At 39.0% G+C, this 25,121-nt stretch overlaps 1 protein-coding gene across 12 annotated transcripts in view; it reads left to right on the top strand.

Annotated features, from left to right (window-relative positions):
- Nucleotides 1-25,121, top strand: part of CELF4 (CUGBP Elav-like family member 4) — an 865,251-nt gene that overhangs the window by 776,801 nt on the left and 63,329 nt on the right. For 8 of the 12 annotated variants that reach the window (XR_010090871.1, XM_063453836.1, XM_063453832.1 and 5 more), the window contains exons 7-10: nucleotides 2,100-2,247; nucleotides 4,651-4,800; nucleotides 11,931-11,996; nucleotides 16,591-16,671. Coding sequence is in view for 11 of the 12 variants with exons in the window: in XM_063453836.1 (XP_063309906.1) it covers nucleotides 2,100-2,247; nucleotides 4,651-4,800; nucleotides 11,931-11,996; nucleotides 16,591-16,671 (445 nt within the window). In the remaining variant the exon portion in view is untranslated. The remainder of the gene's footprint in view (nucleotides 1-2,099; nucleotides 2,248-4,650; nucleotides 4,801-11,930; nucleotides 11,997-16,590; nucleotides 16,672-25,121) is intronic. The other 4 variants (XM_063453839.1, XM_063453833.1, XM_063453837.1 and 1 more) reach the window with 1 other exon arrangement.

Raw genomic sequence — 25,121 nt, 5'->3', positions numbered from 1 at the left:
TAGATTTAATCATTAATTTTTCAGTAACAGTGTCCAATTCACATTACTGGGCCCATTCGGCAATTGAGATCTGATAGAAACATGTAATCTTGGTGTGGAATTAAAAGACACGTGTTATGTTGGGTGAAATTTCATATTTTTTGTTTCTGAAGAAAAATATTTTATTAATATGCATCATGAGGCTGTATATAAGCTTACAGATGTGAATTTATTATGTTGAGCTGTATGTAGTCTAGGTGATCACAACTGAAGGTGAAATATCTACTAACCGGAGTGCAAGATAATTTTCTTTTCCTTATTTGCAGTCTCTCCCAGTTTCAAGGCTCTCCCCTTCATTTATAGTTATATAAAGCTCGGAAGTGTCTACATGTCTTCTCTTTTAGGATATATAATTGTGTTAGTTTCCTTTTGTGTTTGATTATCCATGGCAGCACCACAGATATATTCGTTAGTGCATGATGGAAAAAATGTGGTACTACCGAATCAGTTCGTACAGAAACAAAAATGTGTTCGATTTGCTGCTATTCTTTTAGCATTTCAGCTTGGACGATTCTTATTCATTCAAATGATTTAGAAGATATGACTTTGACAAACAAAAAGGCTGTAAAAATTAACCAATGAGTGCTCTGCAAATGATATACATCATAGAAATAAGATGTTAATATTTTGCAGTACGCATTATCTCACCATTTGGTCTACAAATAAGTGATATCGGGCTCCCTTCACATGCTAATGGGCAATGATTAGTAACAAATAGAGGGGGGGGAAAGGAGGTGTAGAGAAAAAAATATTTATATATTATATATTTAAATTAAATACATATAAATATAGAAATAATGTTTTTATTTTTACTGCTCCTTATTTCCCTCTGTTAGTGAGGTCTTACTTAAATAATAATAATAAAATCAACATTTGGTGACTGTCCCCTAATCATCTATCAGCTTTAAACCTATTATATCATCTTTCTTTTTTGGTGACAAACAGAAGAGCAAATCACAAAGCAAACAAACATGCTGGCCCATTGTCCGGTTCATTTGTTCGTGAGAGTCCATGTGACGCTTCTAAGTTACTGAATTCAGAAGACCCGCTAATTGTTCAAAATGTGGACATATCACAGTTCATTTGAAATTAAATGCACCAGTCTATTCATTAACACTGATTACCAAAACTGTAATTCAACAGGATCCACACACTGTTACTGTACTTGTAACGTTTACAGAACTAATCATGATGGTCAATGTGCAAACACTTTTCAGCTTCACTAGTGCTTTAGCGGTTTAGTGGATTACTAGTCAATTTAGGTACCAAAACTGGGGTTTCACACTCAATTTACGAGAGCCATGCAAAAAAAAACCTACATTAGCCCATTCCGTCATTGGCATTATGTATAAACATATAGTCAATCTGTGGCATTGCTAGGTTCCAGAAACATCTGAGGGTTTGAGTCCATAGGAAAGCGTAAGGTCTCCTGCACTGACAGGGAGAATGTTTGCCTGGTTTCCTATGTTATGCTTTATACTTTAAACCCATGAACTGTGTACTTCTTAAGCTATACGAGATCTCAATGAAACCATAGCTGGAAACAAGCTCATTCTACACAGCCAGGAATTCGATGTAATCCCACCACACTACCTGACTAATAGAGTGAAGTTCTGATGCCCAGTAGCCCTTCCTGACAGTCACCTTGGGACATCATCCACTCCCCCTAAGTGGGCTGTCGGAGCACAATGCTATTTAACTTTCTTTTAATAATAGGTGTCTGCTTTACGAAGCAACTGCCTGATTTAAAATAAAAAATAAAAATGACTAGTATGCACCTGCCCCCTCTACCAACAGTGGATCTGTAGAGCTAAAGAACCCTGTGTCCAGGCCTTCATCTCCCAAAGCCCCTCTCCACCTGCATAGTCAAACATGGAGGAATATGAAGACAAAACACTACACAATTAAAAGTTGGTCTGATAACTGAAACAGAAATTGTAGCTAGACTTTTGGTTGTCATTGTGTGGCTTGTTTGTAAGAATCTCTAATGTGCACTTTCGGGGTTAGGGGGGTCCCTGCCGGTAACGCATGATATTTTTTGTCTGTTCTCTTTGTTTCAGCTGATGCAGCAGCAGGCCGCTATTATGGCTTCCGTTGCTCAAGGTGGATATCTGAACCCCATGGCTGCTTTTGCAGCTGCGCAGATGCAGCAGATGGCAGCTTTAAACATGAATGGCCTGGCAGCTGCTCCAATGACACCAACATCAGGTATTAGCAAGAAAATTGCATTCAGCATGTCTCGGGAAAAAAAAAAATATTCGACTGTTCATTCATTGGATCTGGGATTAGTTCAGTCATACAGGAGCAAGTATACTTGTTCCCAATTTTTTGCGTTTCTTCCTTCACGTGATAAAATGAGGCAATAAAAAACGTACTTTTGATGGTTTGAAATTTCATGTGAGCACCAGCCGCTTGTTTTTGTTTTTGTTTTTTTTTAAACATATTAAAATATCTATCACATTTTTCAGAGATAAAATTATACAGTCGTTAAAACTGATATCTTTGAACTAAAATCCAAATTTAATCTATTTTCCAACAAGAAGTTAATACTGAAACCTCCCCCTCTGAAAAAAATAAATAAATCCATTGTCTTATTTTCCAATATATTAGAAGATTGATTGTTATAGAAATGTAAGCATATGTATCATAACTGCCTGGGCTAAAATCTTACTAAAAACACATTTTACGTGTTCAGAAAACATCAACACATATGGACACCATATGCACATAAGAAACGTTCCTTTAACTATATGCAAGAAAATATGTCAAGCAGGAAGACAGAGAAGAATATTAAACATAAATCTTTTTTTGGCATTGTAGAAAAAAAGTTTCCTTTATCAGTGTTTTGGCAAGATAAAGGAAGGTAAATGCCTGGGCTAGATTCTCCTTAAGGTGTAGAGCTAATGTTTAGGAAAAAATCTGTACTATGAATTATGAAATAAATTTTCCATGATGCCCAGGCAGCCATTTTGTAAATGGCAATCACAGCTTGAGAGGCAAAGGATAGCCTTTATTGCACTTAAATAGTATATTTTATGGCTTATTAAATCTAACACACACACACACATACTGAGTGTTTTGACACTGTTTTATAAAATCATGTAGATCTTTTTTCTTTTGCATCAATGCCACTTTAAGGCAAGGGGGGACAAGTTTGCCTCCATTTTATGTCCTAGAAAGAGAAAGATGCTGAAGTAGCAGAAGCAGAAAAAAGAGTTAGGGCTTAGTAAGCAGAATGGAGACGATGAGACAGTTGAAAACAATGCTTCTTTTATCCAGCGTACAGCTCAGTGTGGAACTGTCACTTCAAGGTAGGAGTGTCAGCTCTGATAATAGAAAATAAATCTGCCAACACAAGAAAATGGGAAATATTCACTGCGGGTCCTTTTTTTTTTTTTTTTTTTTTAACTTCCCCCCTTTTCTTTTCTTGACTGATGAAGGAAAATATATATATTTGCTTGAATGTTAATTTTGCACAGGCACAGCGACTGTCATTTAAATCCCAAAGAGACGTCAGCTCTCGGAACTTCATAAAAATATGTGAAGACGTTGATATGTAGTGTGTGTGTGTGTGTGCGGTGACGGGGGACGTGGAGCGGGGGAGTGAGGGCGATAAGAAACAGCACGAGAGCATCTGAGGTGAAAGAAGAACAATATGAGAATAATTAGTACTCAATTAAGGTTGGGTAAACTGAGGCGCAGGGAGGTGAAGTGATTTGCCCGCAGCAGTTTACATGCTTTATCCAAACTAGCAAAAGCCATGGTATATTGGCAAATTAGGATGAGGAAATGCCCAGTGCAGCTTCACATGAGAGTTTGCATACACTGGCAGCTGAAGTTTGCCATCTGTTGTTGAACTAAAATTCCCTTTATTTTAAGTTAGTACCTTGAAGGCGTTTTAACATTGTGCTCTACAAGACACACAAAGACACAAAAACAGTTTAGTGTCTTCTTCACAACACACATAAAGTTTTCTCCTGACTTCTCTGTCTGTCTTTCTTCCACCTTCTATTCTCCAGTGAAATTTGTGTCTCTAACTTTCATTTCTCTAGTCCCCCTTTACCTTATTGTCTCTCTTTCTTTCCCTTGTTTTCCTCTCTTCTCTCTTTGCTGTTCCCTCTCCTCCCTTGGCTTCGTTGTCTATCTTTCTTCGGGTCTCTATTATCTTCTTAATTCATTGTGTTTCTCTCTCCCTCTGTCCTTTTCACTATTCCCCCCGACCTGTTTGCAAGTCCTACCTTCCTCTTTTCTCCCTTGAATTCTCTGTCTCCCATTTGCAATTCTCCACTGACCTATTTGTCTTTCCTTCCTCCTCCCTCTTTTCTCCTCTAAATACTCTGAGTTTCTCACACCCTTTCCTTATTCATGCACCCTCTTTGTCTCCCCTTTAACACTTCGCTCTATTCTCCTATGACCACTCCTTGCTGACCCTTGACCTCCATATTCCTCTCTCTCTAATATCCCAGTTCCATTTAAACGTCTCACAACAATCTCTATGTCTCTGTGGATGATCCACATGCCTAGTTAATTCCTTATGACTTTTAAATAATTTTGAACTACTCTCTTTAATCGTGCTGTTATTCTTTTTTTTGTGCTATCCCCTGCGTAAAGGTGGAAGCACCCCTCCAGGTATCACTGCACCAGCTGTGCCTAGCATACCATCTCCAATTGGCGTGAATGGATTTACTGGGCTCCCTCCACAGGCTAACGGACAGCCGTCTGCTGAAGCTGTGTTTGCTAATGGAATCCACCCTTATCCAGGTATGTCAAAATAATCCACCTTCTATTTCTGTATGAAAGTAAATGATCTACCTTTCTGTTTACATAAACAACACAGTATTATTTTCTTCTAGTTCCACTGGCTCACACTCTGTGACTATAAATATTTCAGTCAACCTCCCTTTGATGAGTCTTTGCAAGGCAGGTGCTCTGAGCAATTGAGCTAACCAAACCAGGAAGTAACAGGACCGGCTGTGTGATTGACACAAGGTTAATTTATAAAAAGTGCCAATTCCAATGAATATCTGAACTTTTTGTCAAATGAATAAAAAAGAGGACACGCTCTTCACACATAAAGCATTACACCAAGCTGGAGCGACTGCATTAATAGAAGCAACTGCAAAGAACAATTGCTGCCTAGGACTGTTGCTCCCATTAATATTGAGTAGTGATCGTACCTTAGCAAATGTCCCCTTGCATGTGTGTCTCTGTAAAATATAAAATATATGTAACACTGAGGCATGTACAAAGGATAAACAATTCCTTGACTTCCAAACTCTCCATCCTTAGTCTTTTGAATTATTATATTTCCCGAACCACTCAGTCGCATTATTTTCCTGTAACACATGCTTCATAATTATGTGTCCTCTCTTTCTTTCTTTGATGGCAATACAGTAATTTTATTGGTGATAGGATATAACGTACCAACTCCCTTTGGGCAGTGTTTGTAAGAAATGCAAAGACTTTGCAAGAGACGTTTGTTTTACATAGACAGCACATACTACCTCTGCAGGCACACAGAGTGATCACCTTTTCTAAAATCAACATTTTTTTTTCCTGAGGCAACTGGTTTAATTAAATAATGTCAAATGCAATATAACCATGGAAAAAAATCCAAGTATTCATTGTAGGATTCTTTTCTGAGTCCAGAAACCATAGTGCTTTTTTATTTATTTTTTTAAATAATAAAAAGAACCGTGTTTGTTTACCTTTTTAAATATAGAAATATACATATACAGAGAGAGCAAATAGTTAGATAACCCCTGCTTTTTTATTTTTTTATTTTCAAATGAATTAGAGCCCCATACCATTTTTTATATTTTAATTAGGGCCACGGGGGTGGGGGGGGGGGGGGGAGGGTATTTTTTTTATTTATTATTTTTAAAAAATAAATAAATTAGCCACACACCTCCTTTTTTATTGAGGGTATGGTGGGGAGGTATGATAACTTACTAGTGAAATCTGTCCAGTAGCTAGTTTATTTTTATTACAGCAAGCAGTTAATGGCAGCTTGCTTTTTAGCAGATGAGTTCCACACCATGCTCCAGTGGCTGCTCACTGCAATGGCAGAATGACTGAATGGTGAATGGTGCCAAACTAAATTTGGTTGGGAGCTAGTCGATCATTCAGAATTTCTGTTATTCGTGCATTCATATACGGATTCTGACAAAATTACCAAAACCAAAATTTTTGGTAATTTGTCATTCTTCCAAATACATATGTACAAGTCTAACTGAGAGTGATTTGCTGACCCTCTCATCCAATGAGCTGGTCCTTCAGAAGAGCTAACAGATGTAGCTAGCAGTTTAGTGGTGCCCGGTAGACTAATTTGCAAATGGTTTTAGGACTTACAGTGAGGGGATGCCAGAGCACGTCTGACACCATAACCAATACAGTCTAGTAGTTATAGTGGTTATACTGCTCAGTGTGTTGTCTAGAGTGTTAAGCAAATTAAATCCTGCCGTAGGAGCTGACAATTGCTTCATTCATTCAGTTTATGTAAATGTATTTGAATGATATTGGTCATCCCATAGTAGATTAAAAAGAGAGAATTAGACTGAACTCCCCATGCTTGCAATTCACTTTACGCATATTGTAATCATCTTTCATGGCTTTCCCAGTGGAAAAGAGTTAACAAGTATCCCCGAAGATCTGAAATAACTAAATACAATTAGGCAGCTGTGATCTCTTTCATTACAATTTGGACTCATTATTCTTCTCCATTTGTAACAATCAACAATATTCCATAAACCACACGATGGAAAAAGAGAGAAAAAAATCCCAATCATTTACCATCTTTAACTCAGAGTATTAGATATTTTAATGAGCAGAATTCCTCCAAACTCGCTCTCCTGCAGTAATAAATGGAGGTGATTAAGCCAGGTCTTGGCAGTCGAATTAAAGGCATTTTGTGCGGTGAGTTGAGATAGCTATCAAAATGAAATATCCATCTAGCCTCTCCCAAATGGGCACCTGTCACATTTCATGGACTGCTAGGTTTACCAGTAAATACAGGTCAAAATATTTGTGAACTCCAATGTGTAGACTTTGCTGCAGGAAAAAACTGTACCGTCAACAAACTTTTGTTGCTTGTGTTTTTTTTTTTTGTTTGTTTTTTTTTGCTTATTATTTTTTTTAGGGGTTTATGCTGTCGTAGCCAGAAATATTAGCCTCTATCATTCACCAGAATTAAGCATATATAAAAGAAATACAACATATAAGATATGTAGCATTTTGGTTTCAGTATTAGAAAAATATATTATTTAGCAACATGTGACCAAAGTGATGTTTTTGCGGACCAGACATCACTTTACGTGATCCATCACTTAAAGCATTAATTGAGTGATTGCATTATTATATGTTGCAGGTTAAAGAGCATATTTTGAGTTATTAAGTAGAAAGCTTTAAAAAGAAAAAGTTAAATTGTGTTACATGTAGGGGTAGTTCAGCCCAGTGTATCCTGTAAAAATCAAGGTACCAATGACTCGAGGAAGGATCGTTGGGCAATAGGCAAGAATAAAAACGAGTGGACACCGAGGATAATGAGATGCAAATTATATACTAACCAGCCATAATCCTCAGCATTACCTTATCACTAATCTCAATTAAGGTTAAACCTCGACAATAACAACATATTATTTAAGACAGAGCTAAACTTGGAATTAATCCCATTCAGACCTTGAAATGGGGCCAGGGGGAATTAAACTCATTTAAATATATATGAATATTTATGTTTTGATGAGCTTAGATGTATTCCGTTTCCTTTCCCTCATTCTTTCTCTCTTTCCCTTTCTTATTATTTATGTGCATTCCCTTACTCCTTCTGCTCTTTCTATCCCTCTATATCTTTACCTCTAACTTTTTGTCTTTCCTTCCTTTTTATTTCCCCGTTTTGTCTACCTATTCCTTCATGTCCATCTTTCTGTTCATTATAATTTTTTTTTATCTTCTTGTTTGCTCTGTTCTATCCCTCCCTCTCCTCTCTTCTGTTTCTTTTTGTCCATTCTTTTTCTTTAATATCCTGTTCTGCTAACTTACAGACTCTCTCTGTAAGTGATCACTCTCTCTCTCTTTTTTGTTCCTCATTTTCTCTCCCTTTAGTAGCTCATTTTTATACCTTAGCTCTTCACTTTTATTATGCCCTTTTCAGTTACCCCTCTCAGCATAAAGCATCTCTGCCTGCCTCCCTTACCCCCTCTTCATTCAATTTCTCCCCTCTTTGTCTCTCTATATTTATGTTTCTCTATCTCTCTTGGATTCATAGCGTCTCTGTCTTGCTCTCAATAACCCATTCACTGCATCTTTCACCACCTCCCTCTATCTTCCTAGTAGTTCACACCTTAGTGAATAACCCTGCAACTGTTACCCTTGAAAGACATCCGGCAGTCTAGACTAAGTTAAAAGAAATGAAGAGCAGTGTAGTGTCTGTGTGTTGTAAAAAGAATTCTAGGCTATTACACATTAAGGTGATGTAGACAAGGTATATGAATTGTAAAGCTCTGCGCTGTATACAACATGACCAACATTAAGAATTTGTAGTTTTTGTGACTCGTACAATAAGAACATCAACTGCTGGGTCTCTCAGCATTTCCACCCTTCCCAACACATTATTTTTTGTTATTGCAGTTTTTGTTGTATGTGACTGCCTAATTAATTACAACAGTAAACACTGGCTCCTTTAATCACACCATCAGCTGTCCTAATCAATCTTAATAATACAGAATGTGCACTATAGCGCCCATGAATTTTAATCTGCATAAATTTTGTAAGGTTCTCTGGAAACTCGTTGTATGACATAATATGATAGTGGATTTAGATGAAGGCTGCATACAAAGATGTAAATTGGATTCAAGGAGGTGAGATGTGGCGCTGTCCTATTTTTATTGCCGGCAATGCTGACCTTGCAAAGGCTTAAAGCTTGTGAAAGTCATATCTAACAATGCAGATGTGTCCCATCCCTGTCCGAGTTTATTTGGCCTATAAAGAGGGGGTTGCATAAAATGTCTGCGTAAAATCGTTGGTACGTGTGGATTCCTAGAAACATTTCCAATTCAGGTTAAAATATATAGCTTGTTAAACAGAATGTCACATAGGAGAATAGCCCATCAAATTCTGGTCTAACTTGACCTAAATTGTGTCCTTGAGGCCCAGAGAGTAGGTCAATAAGTTCTCTAGACAACTTCATTCCTCTCTAATTCGTCTTAGGGACTGGACAGGCAATTCTGTCTTGAGAAAAACAAAAAAAAACAAAGGAAATGTACATGACTTGGAAAACCCTTGTGTTTACATGTCTGTTCGCATTTTTAGCTCTGCCGACTTCAGAGGGTTTTTAAAGTTTTCACGGTTGAATCTATTAATAATCTTCTTCCTTTATATACCCTTCCACTTTTGGAAACTTAAACTAGGGTCATGATATCAGCTGAGTGAGACAGAGTGCAACATGTTTCTGTAAGAGACAAGTTAATGTGTATATCTATGGATGTGTATGAATGGTCATTGGAAACAATCTAATCTTTTTTACAACATCTAAAACAGTATGATCTACCTGCCTTTTCCATATAAATGTTTGTATATCAGTAGCCTAGCATTATATTTAGTGGTGGTTTTACATAATTCCAACTCACTCCCATAAACTCAATTATCTATCTATCTATCCATCTATCTATCTATCTATCTATCTATCTATATATCTATCTATCTATCTATCTATCTGTCTGTCTGTCTGTCTGTCTGTCTATCTATCTATCTATCGGTCTATCTATCTATCGATCTACATATCTGTCTCTCTGTCTGTCTATTTGTGTCTGTCATCTCTGTTGTTCTCTGTCTATTTGTTTCTGTCATCACTTTCTTTATGTCTCTGTCTCTCTGTTATCTGTGTCTTTATGTCTCTGTCTCTCTCTGTCTACCTCTCCTCCTTCTCTCTTTCTCTCTCTCTTTTTTTTCCCCAAGTATACACAATATTATTTGTAACTACCCAGCCTTATTTAAAGATGCTGTTAGGACCGTGGTTGCAATATGAAGATTTCATGTTGACTAATGTCTGTCCTCATCTCTGAACATATTACTTTCATGGGCAATGGTCCAATCACTTTCCAATTATTTGAAGTAAATTTATCATTTCAAAAATAACTCATATTGTTCCGATCTATAAATAGATATTTCATTTTCTATTATCCATAAATCATTTTACTTCTAAGTGGATTTTTTTTTTTTTATAAGCACAAGTCTGTTTATGAAATGTATAGGTTATTTAATACAATCAATTCTTTTACAAAGGCTGCACAGCGGACACAATAACTTGTAATATTTTGTCCCTATTTGTGTGAAAATCATTTAACAGTGCATGTGATCCACATACATTTTCCCTCTAAAACTAGAAATGGTTAAATAATTATACATTGGCAATAGTGCTTACATTTTTCTGTGTACCGGTATATCATTTGTGACCAAAAATACAAATTCAGGCGCTCTATTCTGTTATTGAAATTAATAAGGTTTGCCATCCTCAATATATTCTGCAGGCCTCACGGTACACCTAAACCTTTAGTTTTACCAACTGAGAGGGATTTGCTATCTATTATCTTTACTCCCTCTGTACCTCATCACTCATGTATTGATACCTTCTATTCCTTCCCTAGCTCACCACAACGGTATCTATACCTTTGACTACCTTACTGCCTCACCATCGCTGTATCTTCCTATCTCACCACCATAGTATCTATACCTTCCTACCTCACCGCCATGGTATTTATAACTCCCTACCTCACTACCACTGTATCTATACCTTCCTACCTCACCAGCAATGTTTCTATACCTTCCTACCTCACCAGCAATGTTTCTATACCTTCCTACCTCACCACCACATTATCTATACCTTCCTACTGCACCACCACATTATCTATACCTTCCTACCTTACCACCACTGTATCTATACCTTCCTACCTCACCGCCACTGTATCTATACCTTCCTACCTCACCGCCACCACTCTATCTATACCTTCCTACCTCACCACCACCACTGTACCTTACCACCTTCCTACCTTACCACCACTATATCTATACCTTCCTACCTCACCACCACCACTCTATCTATACCTTCCTACCCCACGACCACTGTCTCTATACCTTCCTACCTCACCAGCAATGTATCTATACCTTCCTACCTCACCACCACATTATCTATACCTTCTTACCTCCCCACCCCATTATATATACCTTCCTACCTCACCACCACTTTATCTATAACTTCCTACCTCACCACCACTTTATCTATATCCTCCTACCTCACTATCACTGTATCTATACCTTCCTACCTCACCACCACATTATCTATACCTTCCTACCTCACTACCACTATATCTGTACTTTCCTACATCACTACCACTATATCTGTACTTTCCTACATCCCTACCACTATATCTGTACTTTCCTAAATCCCTACCACTATATCTGTACTTTCCTACATCCCTACTACTGTATCTGTACGTTCCTATCTCACCAGCAATGTATCTGTACTTTCCTACCTCACCACCACATTATCCATACCTTCGACTACCTTCCTTCAATTTGGCCCTTAGCAGTTGCTCATATGTGTATATTGATCAATGTGCTCGGTCCTCTGCTAGAATACACTATATAATATTATTATTTTTTTTAAACACTAATACAACATATAGACAGATATTCACAAAGAACAATATATAGAAGCATTCTGTATAATGCATAATGATTAATTACCCATACATGTAGTTCTGAGTTAAATTGTTTTGAGTTTTTTTGGGAGGTGAGTGGGGGTTTGGAGAGAGGGTTTGGCTTTTTTTGTTGTTGTAACTTTGCAATACCAGTCTTTACTGCATATTGATTGATTATAACTGTCCTTGTGTTTACAGCACAGAGTCCCACCGCGGCAGACCCTTTGCAGCAAGCCTATGCCGGAGTGCAGCAGTATGCAGGTAGTTAGTATAAAGACTTTCTCCTAATAAATATTTTACTTTCACATCTTCACATTTGCCATCTGATGTTTGCTGGAAGCTGTTTGGAGCAAAATCTCTATAAACCAAACCTGTTCCTGGCTCAGTTTTCTTCTCAGACAAAGCTCCAGAGCCACATCCTGCACAAATATCCTCAACTCCCAGCTGTGTAGTGGACACATGTTCTAATTCTGTATTCAGCAGCAGGTTAAACATGGGGGGGCATAGCACTCAGACCTCTTCATTGAGATGAAGTGGTCTGGGTACCAACAGTGTCCCATGAAATGCAACATAATTCTTAAAAAGAAACTGTTACTTTATCACTTTTAGCACAGACATACAGCTAACTAAAATTCAGCACGCGTGTGCCCAAGGCATCATAGGGTAGCAATGTTGACAAAGCACGGACATGCAATGGAGGTAAGTATGTTTTCTACTTAGCCTATGCTACTCTATTCAATGCAGTAAACACTGCAACTGGTCTTATTTAATGTCACCACTCAGACATGACACAGCCATGTCTTTCAGTGAGCTATTTTATTTGCATTTGGCCTTTCTACTTCTCTTATATGTGAATCTTTTCCTCGTAGAAATGTGACAATGCACAAATGGTGCAGGTAATGCGATCCATGTTAGTTTTTTTGTTTGTTTTTTTAAAACACACACAAGAAACATCTGATTTATTTACTTTAATGGTAATGTAAGGATTCTAACACATTCTAAAACATGCAAGGGGCATTAAAATAAAGCCAAAGTGATAAAATATTGTCTATTTTAGCAACAGCAGCAAAACTTTATCTCATGGGAGAATTGTCAGATCATAATTTGCATCCAATTTACAGCAAGGCAACCAGTAGGACTTGTAAGAAATTTTGCAACCTAAGAATTATCATCAACACTAACCTATTCAGTGCCCTATCAATAATTACAACAATGCATGACATGCATTTGATTGTAAATCCTGAGGTTTTGAAGAACTGCACCTCCCATGGTACTCTGCCAACCATAAACCTGACAAAGCATCAACGGAATTTCAGTTCTTCAACAGATTCCAAAGCATCCTATTGTACTGTAACATAAGAACTAAAGTGAATGCAAATTACCATCACTGACATTTAATTCTTAATTGTTGTGTTTTAGAGAGATTGCATGATTGCAAATTCCATCGTGCAAAACGGAAAAGTAATAATTTATCGCAGCAACTAGTATTTTGGACGCTGCCAAACCTTGTTGCACTATGTAAAAAAATATCATCTATCTAGAAAAATTGTCAAGTATTTTCAGATTTAGACAGCAGAGGGCAGCAGAGCTGATGTATTTAAACATGAGAGACTTCGAAGAGCAGCGTATAAATACAGGAATAGCTTACCCATATAAAATGAAGAAACAATGATGCTGACATATGCCTGTATTCAGTACAGCATGGTGACAACATACGCCTATTTATCCAAAATACCAGCACAATTAGGAACAGTGCACAATAATATAAAATAACATTTTATGTCTAAGTTGGCACTATTTGCCAACACTGAGTGCAGTGTTCGTGTATCCTGCAGCTACATGATTAGTAGAGTGACGGGGTCAATATACGTTTATGTTAGGACCGTATGATAACTAGAGAGACTAGATCAATACTTTAGACTTGGTTTCAAACAAACTGGGTTTCATATGAATTTTGAGCCATTGGCGTGTTGTCCAAATTTCATAATGCTGATGCACCCTATTGACATATCACAGACAAACAAATTAGACAATTGTCAAGCATGTTGATTTGTTTCATTACTCGGAGGTCCTTCTTTGGCATCTGTTGGCGCTATATAAATTGCAATAATAATAATAATAAAACAAAGAGATGATAAAAAAAATGATTGACAAGTAGGGAATGGACACTAAATGTTGGTACCATTCACAGATCAAGTGAGACATGACCAACAGAGATAAGAAAGAAAAATAATCTTTATTTGTATGTTTATATATTATATATTTAGTAAATATATAATATATCAATATAGATTTTATTTTTTGTACTACTCTTCTTTTTATCCCTTTATTGGTTACTTATTCTCACTTGAAATATTCAAATCCTTGTACTGCAGAATATAAACATAACATATTTTATGTTTATATTATGTATATATTTTGTGATACACTGAGTGACCCATTTCATCACACTTTTTGTTTATGCGAATCATCTTTCCAATTCATTCTCACAGATGAAAATTATCCAAATCGACAGGGGATTAATTTCGGACTACGCGGACAATTTAGTTTTTTTTTTGTACGAATTGATTCGTCCGAAACCAAATTTGTCCACCATGCACAAGTTTCAGGAGTGATTGGGTCAATATACGTTTATGTTGGGGCTATATGATTACTGGACTGTATCTCCTATGATTCTCAGTCATGCCTTGCTTGAGTGCTAATGATGGAATTTATAGTCAAAATATCTCCAGTATCCAGAAAGGTTAGGAGGGGGATGCATTATAGCATTACTAGGTTGATGCTTAATATATTTAAGTCACCATGTTAATGGTGACATTTGTAAAGGGAATTATTTGATATTCTGATGGTCGCAGTGCACATGCAGTAAGAACTGGAAGTGCCTCCAGGAAAGCATTAATAAAATATACTTAACTCATCATGTATACAACGTTGCATCACAGAGTCCTTCACCACTTATGCCTTTGTTGCCTGGGTCGCTAAGCACGATTTATAGATGAAACAAAGTAGCTGTATCAAACAGTTCATTTTTGTACGAGAGAGCCTTTTTAAGCTAGAACTGCTTAAGGAAATAAAGTATTAAGAAATACTTTTGAATACAGAATTCCTAATTGCTTTTTTTGTATTTTATTTTTAACATGTGCCGGATCTTCTTCAGAGATCACACAATATAGTTATAGTTTACTAGGTGGGAGATTACCCCTTGGTAATGCCAAATGTTACTCATTGTTATGTCTGTGACCCTTCGGTTCTCATACCTAACAAAGTGTGGCACATTTTTGTATTAACCTTAAGATGTTGATTAACACAATGCCTCGGGGAATGGAGAATGGTCCATGAGCATTTAAAGATCAAATATATACAACCAAAGCCATAAGACTTTAGCTTATTATTATTTAGAAGGCCAAGGTGTAGTAACTGCAGGTTAAAATAATTACTCCACTCGTCTTTAAAAAATAGATATTTTTTCTATCAAAAAAAGTCGAAAGAGATTTTTTTTTTGACAATTGTTCCAGTTGGCTTATCTTGTCTCCATTTACCAAAGTCATTAAAATCCAGGAGTTAAATAGTGGCATCCATGCTCTCTTTACAAGCTTCAATATTATTGATGAAACCATGTCTTACTAGTGGTTTTAAATGGTGAAGTAATTAAACAATTGTTTAAACACATTCACCACATTGGAGAGCATAGGTAACTGCCTTCTACACACAATGAGCCTATATGGAACTACCATGGTCTGATCCTCACTTTTGCTGTTAGTGCTTTAATTGCAAGTTTACAAGATCATCCAGATCACAAACCAGTCCACAAACTTCAGATCAGCATGCTGTAAGTGCACATGCACAAACGGAGGGAGACTTTCTCGGTGAGAAGCCTCTGATTGGCTATTTCCTCATGAAAAGACTGAAAGACGGAGGCCTTCCAAAGGTTGCCGTTCAAAAGAATTGCAGCTTTTACAAACAGTTTTATGATTTTCCCCCAATGAATACATGCATGAAAATACATGCATGTATTCATTGGTGGTATTTCTACTAAACAGTGAATTCAAATTTCTGTGCCCATTTGGGCAACGAAGTGTACTTTTTTAAGAAAATAATGTCATTAAACCACATGACAACCATATATTTGTCAATCTACATAGCCCACATGGGCTGCAAAAGGATTAATATCATTGTTACATAACGCGTTATATAGAATGCATTATAAAAGGCAGCAATTTTAATTCATTATTTGAGTCACGTTAAATGTACTGAGTAATATGTTTGTAGGGCTTTGCTAATGGTAAGTAATGCTGGCTATGCTGCTGTCCTCATGTTGGGGCCCACATATGGTCTGTATTGAAAAAAAATAACAATGTGTTCTATTTTCAATCTAAAAATATCCTGTCCCCTTACCAGGGCTGTTCGTCCTATTGGCAGATTATTTTCACATTTAGATCTTGACTATACCCGTACTCGCCGTACCAAAGTTCAGAAAACGCAAATTGGACCATCAAAACAAAGGTTAAAAATGAGCTTGTTCTTTTAGTTAGATTATTTAGACTGCACTGAAGTACATGCTGTAGTTTTATACATGCTAATAATAATATTTATTGTATGAATAAAAAGATACCGCACAGGCACAATAAGTGGGAGAAAAAGACTTTGTTATATGCCAACCTATTATAAAAAGAAGAAAAAAAAACCCACACAATAGATGTCACGGCCTGTGACAAATTTATAGCTGACAATTATTTCCCATTGAACAAGCACAACTGGTGCCAACTGACCCCGAAAATAATCCAGATCATCTCATTATGGTGGAAAGAGAGTTTAATAGCCCCTTGCTGACTCTTTTCTCCTCTTATTCCTCCAATAGCTGCTTATCCTGCTGCTTACAGCCAGATCAGCCAAGCGTTTCCCCAGCCACCTCCCATGATTCCACAGCAACAGAGAGAAGGTGAGTGAATTAAATTATTTTTTTTCCCTCTAGGTTACCCCATTCAGAAATGCCTGTTGAAAGGGTCACATTCACACAAAGATGTTTCTTTCCGTTTGTGTTGCGTTTATTCTGTTACTCTGTTAACCTGCTTGTTGCTCTGGTTGTTGTGGTTCAGTCTTTCTTTTCTGCAACCGTCATATTAATCAGTGGACTAAGACTCTGGGCTTTGAAGTTTTGACTCCTATACTTGCATGACTTTTCTGATTAACTTGCAAGCAAAAGTCAGACACGGAGACCCTGAATTAAAATAATTATTTATTTGTTCTAGCCAGCCCACCCAAAATTCAACATTGCTATATAATATGGTTACCCCCTGTGGCTACTCTGCATAACTCTGAAAATCTAAACACCCAACTAGCTGGTCAGCCACATATCGTATTTTGAGTGTCCATTGTTAGGAAAGAGCCTACACATGGAGATAGTTCTTATCATGGGGGGTAAAAATGTAACCTACAGGGTACCGAAGGTGAGTATTGTCTGCTTAACCAGCTTTCAAAGTTAAATAGCACATCAAAGGGGCACTCCATATATTGTACCCACTACAGCTGTTTGTGGGGGTTATGGTGAAAGTGTAAGTGGGGTCATTTCGTGTCATGTCAAACCATTTGTCAAACCATTTTTTATGTCAAACCAAAACCTACCACTGACAAAAAACGTAGGATAACAAAACTTCCTAAACTCACCTCTCCACTTGGATATGAATATCCAGAATACATTAGCTAGCAACTCAACATTCGGTATACTACCACACAACAACTGTGGTTGGCTGAATGTCAAGAAGGTTAGAAGAGTTATTAGTTGCCAAATAAGATAAAAAGTGAATCATAAATGCACAAAACACTTCCAAAGAAACATTATTCAAGCTCTTGATCTCATTTGTGCTTTATGAATCCAAGTTAATACTTTTCCAGGGCTTTTCTAACGGTAAGTAATGCTGGCTATGCTACTGTCCTCATGTTGTGGCCCACATACATAAGATTTAAAAGTATGTCTCTCAAGCTTTTTTTAAGTTTTTTTTTTTAAATAGATTCAGAATTTCTGAGTAATGCAAACTTTTTTGAAGAGCCATGAACCTCTTGTCCTGAGGCTCGTCAAGCTCTTTTGGATAATTTAACCATGTGTCCGAGGTGATTAGTACTGAGTTCACTCTCATGAATGTTGCATGAATTTTAGAAAATCCATTCGGTAAAGGGAAATTGACCTCAAGCCTTTTGGACTCAGCAATTTATTCCATCAAGTCTGGTTTATATCCGTGTGCACAATGTGGTGGACTTTATTTGACTTTAAATGGTAGATTCTTCCAAAACATGAAAGGTACCTGAGATATGCCAAGGTTGTCCAATTTCATCTCCTGGTATGATCACACATGGGAAAATGTCCATTGTAAATATACATTGGTTTTGAGAAATATATATTTTTTAAACTAGTAAGAATTAGATTTATACACACATATAGCTTATATTAGCCACCACGGCAAAGACAAATTAAATAAGTGAGAAATGTATTTATTATTTAGGAATGCATATAATTAGCTACTAGAATAATAATCAGTGTTAACGAAGCAAGCTTTAGAATATGTCTTACAAGTGCATACTGGTGGAAAGTTTAAATAGATGAAAACATTATTGTTTATAACTAATCTGTATTTTGTCTTAAATGGACACTATAGGCACCAAAACAAATGTATCTTAATGAAGCAGGTTTGGTGTGTAGTTAATACATCTGAGGTCTCACTGCTCAGTTCTCTGCCATTTAGGAGTTAAATCAATTTTGTTTCAGTTTATGCAAATCACTGGCTGTGATTCACACAGCTTATATGGAAAAAAATGGTTTCATTTTCAATCGGAGGTAATTAAAGTTTGCTTACATAGAGGAGTTTCCTGCAGGATCTAGAAGGCTAGTTACAGAGCGGGAGATAAAACATTCTAAATTTAACAGAGTTTGCAATAAAGGAAGTTTGAACATTAGATGACTCTTTACAGGAAGTGTTTAGGGAGACTGTGTAAATCTCATGCAGGGTGCCTACCCCAACACCAATGTACTGCATTTTGGCAGGTCCTACTCTAGTGATCGAATGCCTGCTTTTATGAGTTTAATCTACTTACTTGGTAAATTAGTTGTCCTTGGACTCTCTGCAGTGCAAGGTTAAATAGGACCCTGGCTTGAGGCATCTGCAAAAGGTACACTCTTTCCTCATTCCAGGGCACTATGTAACTTTGCATTGCAGGGAGTCCCAGTAGGAGGCATTTCCCAGGTAAGTGGATTAATCTCATAAGAGCAGGAATTAGGTTGCTAGAGTAGGGTAGTTAGGATATCCTTATGCCTATCCCACGCATGCTTAAACTCTTTCACTGCGTCAACCTCTACCACTTCAGCTGATAGGCTATTCCATGCATCCACTACCCTCTCAGTAAAGTAATACTTCCTGATATTATTTTTAAACCTTTGCCCCTCTAATTTAAGACTATTTCCTCTTGTTGTGGTAGATTTTCTTCTTTTAAATATAGTCTCCTCCTTGACTGTGTTGATTTCTCCTTTATGTATTTAAATGTTTCTATCATATCTCCCCTGTCTCGCCTTTCCTCCAAGCTATGCATGTTAAGTTCCTTTAAACTTTCCTGGTAAGTTTTATCCTGCAATCCATGAACCAGTTTAGTAGCCCTTCTCTGAACTCTCTAAAGTATCAATATCCTTCTGAAGATACGGTCTCCAGTACTGCGTACAATACTCCAAGCGAGGTCTCACCAGTGTTCTGTACAATGGCATGAGCACTTCCCTCTTTCTACTGCTAATGCCTCTCCCTATACAACCAAGCATTCTGCTAGCATTTCCTGCTGCTCTATTACATTGTCTGCCTACCTTTAAGTCATCAGAAATAATCACCCCTATATCCCTTTCCATAGATGTTGAGGTTAGGACTCTATCAAATATCCTATACTCTGCGCTTGGGTTTTTACGTCCAAGATGCATTATCTTGCACTTATCCACATTAAATGTCAGTTGCCACAGATCTGACCATTTTTCTAGTTTACATACATCATTTGCCATTTGGCTTATCACTCCTGGAACATCAACCCTGTTACATATCTTAGTATCACCCGCAAAAAGACATACCTTACCATCAAGACCCTCTGCAATATCACTAATAAAAATATTAAAGAGGATCATGTAACTGTAATTAAACCCCAATTATTTTTACCTAGGTTAGAAGTTGTTTTTTTGTTTAGTTTTTTTGGTATTTTTTTAAACTATTACATTCTGTGACCTTTAAAATTGTTTTTTAGTGGTGAATGAGTGTGCTGGATCGTGTGTATTTTAGATACATACATATACATATAGATATATTTTTTCCCATTCTTGTGAAATCTCAGTCAAAATGTACAATAGTTCAAGAAGAGACAGTCACCTTTTACAAACTGCAAAAAGGTTTTTTTTCTACTCCAAAGCAGAACAAGCTAGTACTGTTTGTTAATTAACATATTTTATGATGTGCAGTTATTTATAGGTGTCAGATTTTCTATGAAATCATATCAATCATTAAATTGTAGTCTTTGAAAATGTCACAACCATTTTCCCGACCGTGGAAATCTACCATTAAATATGCAAACCTGATCTTATAACGTCTACATTAAAAGCTATTGACATTTGATGTATATGTTGATGACTCTGCCATCAGAGCACCGAGAACTGGTTTGATTCATGAAGACAGAGCCTTAGAGGATTGGGGTGTTAGTGCAGTTTACGATTGTTGTTGTTGGGATAGTTTATACCTTACTCTATTCAATGAAAACCTTTGACTTACAGAGTAAGAGGATGTAGCTTAGGGGTTGGAAGACAAAGTCTTTCAATGGCATCTCTTTAGGAGAACTGAGTTTCCAACATAGGCCTTTTTCTTACTATAGTTCCAAATTGGACCACATTGGATGGCAGAAATTGGATGTAGCTGTTGTTTTTTGTTTAGTTTTTTTGTCTCATTTGCATCATTTGTACATTTGTATATATTTCATAGCCATCCCATATTGACCTACATGTGAGAAGTCTTTCTGGTAGTTAGAGAGACATTTTTTGCTATGGGATATATGGTTTAGATGAAAGTGGCCAGTGTAGGTTCCTTAGAAAGGGCAATTCTGAGACACGGTTCCATATGTTCCATCAGTTCCATTTGGTTTCCATTACCTCCACTTTTAGAACTAGGCATTGTTAAGTTAAGCAATAGTTGCTCCGATTTAACAGTAGAGCCTATCACAACATGGCTACTCAGCCAGATAAGAAAGTTAATTTTTTCTCCAAAAAATTGATATACATCATTTAAAAAGAATCGTTACATTTCATTACAGTTGTACTTTAAGATATTTATAGGCAATTTTGAGTGTTTATTTAAATGTAATTTATCTATCCTATCTAAAAAAAAAGTGATAGTAGAATAAAACAAATCATGTTGGGAAGGGGGAGGGGGAGAGTTCCAATATAAAATTAGTATAGCACTTTAATGAAATACACAACATAAAGGAAAGGATCTTAGAACAGATGAAAAGCTGGTTGAGAGATACACGTTCTGGTTAAATATCTAATTGAGTAAGCCAAGAAAATATTTATTATTCCACAAATGTTCGCGAACGGGCGAACCGCCACAGACTTCAATAGGCAGGCGAATTTTAAAACCCACAAAAAACCCTAAAGGCCCCCACCCCTGAGTGGTAGGTGGGGGCCTAAATAAAGAGAGGGGGGACCTACTGTCCTCCCCATGGCCCCCACCCCTGAGCAGTGGGTGGGGGCACTAGATAATAATGGTGGGGGGGACCTACCGTCCTCCCCCCCGGCTCCCACACCTGAGCGGTGTGTGGGGGCCCTTAAAAAACAATAAGGGGGGGACCTACTGTCCCCTCCGGGCCGCCACCCCTGTGCGGTGGGTGGGGGCCCTAAATAAAGAGGGGGGACCTACTGTCCTCCCCCCAGGCCCCCACCCCTGAGCAGTGGGCCCTAGATAATAATGGTGGGGGGGAACTACCGTCCTCTCCCCCGGCCCCCACCCCTGAGCGGTGGGTGGGGGCCCTAAAAAACAATAAGGGGGGGACCTACTGTCCCCCCCGGTCCCCACCCCTGAGCGGTGGGTGGGGGCCCTAAATAAAGAGAGGGGGGACCTACTGTCCTCCTCCTGGCCCCCACCCCTGAGCAGTGGGTGGGAGCCCTAGATAATAATGGTGGGGGGGACCTACCCCACCCGGCCCCTACCCCTGAGAGGTGGGTGGGGGCCCTAAAAAAAAATAAAGGGGGGACCTACTGTTCCCCCCCAGCCCTCACCCCTGAGCGGTGGGCGGGGCTCTAAAAAAACAATAAGGGGGGGACTTACCATCCTCCCCCCGGCCCCCACCCCTGAGCAGTGGGTGGGGGCCCTAAAAAACAATAAGGATGGGACCTACTGTCCCCCCCCGGCCCCCACCCCTGAGCGGCAGGTGGGGGCCCTAAATGAAACCCCCCCCAATCAAGGTGACTAGGGGTCCCAAGCCCCTAGTCACCCCCCCCACCCAAATACAACCTGTCCCCTACCTACCCCCCTCACCCTAAAAATAGTGAGGGGGGGGGGGCGGAGCCTGACTACTAAGCGGACCAGACGTACATGGTGAGGGCTCCCGAGTCTGAAGCTAAGATTCTGGGTCTATCGCCCGACCACCCGAGCGCACCGACTGCTGAACACAATATTCGGGACCAGGACACTGCACTGCACCCGGGGATACCCGTCACTTGGGTCTCCGGTGCAAGACAGACCAAATCGAGACCAGCGGCCTGTGAGGGTGGGAGCCGAGGAGAGACGGCCGCTCTCCCGGTTCTCTGGCTGACAAAGGGGCACTCTCAAACCACCTCCCTCCCCCCCCCTGTGGACCGGTGGGGGTCATCCCGGTCCTTGAGTACCTAGGCTGCCTTAAGCGCGGACGCTCCTGTGAGCCCTGCAGAACTTCCAAGCCACATGGTGCCAGAGACATCCAAGATGGCGGAGACGCCAAGCTCTGCAACACGAGGTTGGACATTGCTGCAGCCTGATTCAGTAGGCCCTAAAGCCAAAGCAACAAACACTCTGGGAGCCATATTTGACAACTTTTGGGCCATGCTGCTCGACAGGGCAAGGCAAGCGAAAGCCACACAGGAGCCTGACAAGGGAGACCAAGCACGCAACATGGAGCAGCCAGAGAGGCTGCCTACAAGCCGACAAATATCCCGCACTACTCCACTCACACTGAAGCGACGCAAGCTGCGGAAACAACGCTACAGGCTGAGACACCGAGATGCGGACAGACGTCCTGCCCGCTGCCGTAAAACACCAAGTCCCAAAGCGCCACGACCTGTCCTAAGCAACATTCAGAAACCAACGTGGTCACCTCCGAGCCGCCCACCATGCCGCCCGAGGCTGGGCAACCCCTTACCAAGCGAGAGAGCTGCCGCCTGGATGACCACCGACGTGCTGGACAGTCCGGTAAACCCTGTGGGCATTGGCTGAAGGGGGCCAGCCCGGGGGACATGTGGGGCAGGGGCCATGTCTATACAATATACCATCACATGAGACATGGTAACAGCAAGCAGACTAAGGCTCCGATATCCACACTCAGAACGTACATAGTTCATACTTCTTGTTTAATTTTATTTAATCTTATTTGTACCAGCGAAGCGTTGATATATGATTCCTTAAGCGTTCTCCTTTCACATGCACCACCTCAATCTGCCTAAGGGCCCATAACCCCTCACAGCAGGTTTCACCTGCGATTAGCAGCCAACCATTAAATACCCCACTCGGTATACGCAGGGTAATGTAACCTAAAAAGAAAAAAGCGCAGTAAATCTAACATGTGATATACTCTCTTAACTAATACTCTCAGTGATAACTTGCAATGCAATTCTGCTACATAGGCCTTGCAGGCGTAGCACTATATTTTTGAACCCACGTTCATGAGCCCAGCTCTCGGACGCGCTGGGAGTACTCTCCCAGACACCAACATGACACAAGCTTGCCCCGACTAGATTGCCTAACAGAGAGGGACCCACACGAGTCCCCTGCCATACAGCCTGGCGTCAGTGTGAGGTTGGCTTGTTCTTGACGCCCCTAAACCTGAAGCGAAGTCAGTTAGCCTGGCCGCACGGATGTCTTAATATAATAATGTTGTAATGTTGATAATATGTTGTACATGCAGCCATAACTGCGAGCAGCCATTAGGTCCTCAACCACACAAGCACACAAGTCGAACTGAATAGTCTTGATATGCTTCACTCTACGCTTATACACGACTACATACACTAAAGCCAAACATGACAAATCAAACCATCAGCCTGTCCTCTATTATATCCCTAGACATGTTGAACAAGCTTGTTACCTATATGTTCAGTATTATTATTCAGTATTATTATTTTGTCTTAGAATTTGTGCTGACTCAGCGAATTGTTCAGCTTATGATTTCAAGCAGCGCACAGAAAAGATGTGCTTCAGCTAAGCATGCGACCCCCATAATACTTCAATAATGCCAGCTTGTTTATGCTAAATGTATAACCTGCCTCCCTTATCTCTTAGCTGACATGTTGGTTCCACTCTTGACAAATCTACATTAATATATAAAATGTGCAATGTTCTATTATGCCAAACAATTGTCACTAATATGTTGACCATTTCGCTTGCAATCGCTGTTGTGGCATTGCTTGTTGCTATGTACCTTTCCTGCACGATAAAATAAAGAATATAAAAAAAAAAAAAAAATAGTGAGGGGGGAATAAAATAACTAACCTGTAAAAAAAAATTAAACTTACCATTTGACGTCTTCTTTTTTCTAAAATCTTCATTTTTTAGCCCCAAAAAAGGCAAAATAAAAAGCCATCATACCCGACGAACTTAAAATAAAATAAAAAACCTGAGCGCAAAAAAAAAACCTGATGAAAAAGAAAAACCCCGAGCGCAAAAAAATAATCCATCTTCACCCATGGAGGGCTCCGCGCAGACTGAGCTACGCAGGGCGGGGGAAGGCTTATAAAGTCTTGCCCCACCCTGCAATTAGACAAAGAACACTCTGATTGGTGGGTTTAAGGCAATCAGAGTGCTCTTTGTCATTTTACACAGCGTGGGAAAGTTCTTTGGAATTTTCCCACGCTGTGTAAAATGACACAGAGCACTGTGATTGGATGGATTCTAAGCCATCCAATCACAGTGCTCTGTGTCATTTTACACAGCGTGGGAAAGTTCTTTGGAATTTTCCCACGTTGTGTAAAATTACAAAGAGCACTCTGATTGGTGGGCTTGAAATCCATCCAATCACAGTGCTCTGTGTAATTTTACACAGCGTGGGAAAGTTCTGTGGAATTTTCCCACGCTGTGTAAAATTACACAGAGCACTGTGATTGGATGGATTTCAAGCCACCCAATCAGAGTGCTT

The sequence above is a fragment of the Pelobates fuscus genome, chromosome 5 (assembly GCF_036172605.1).
Source record: "Pelobates fuscus isolate aPelFus1 chromosome 5, aPelFus1.pri, whole genome shotgun sequence".
In the NCBI taxonomy this organism is placed as follows: Eukaryota; Metazoa; Chordata; class Amphibia; order Anura; family Pelobatidae; genus Pelobates; species Pelobates fuscus.
Note: the sequence above shows the minus strand (reverse complement) of the source record. Positions and strands in the feature narration are given on the sequence as shown.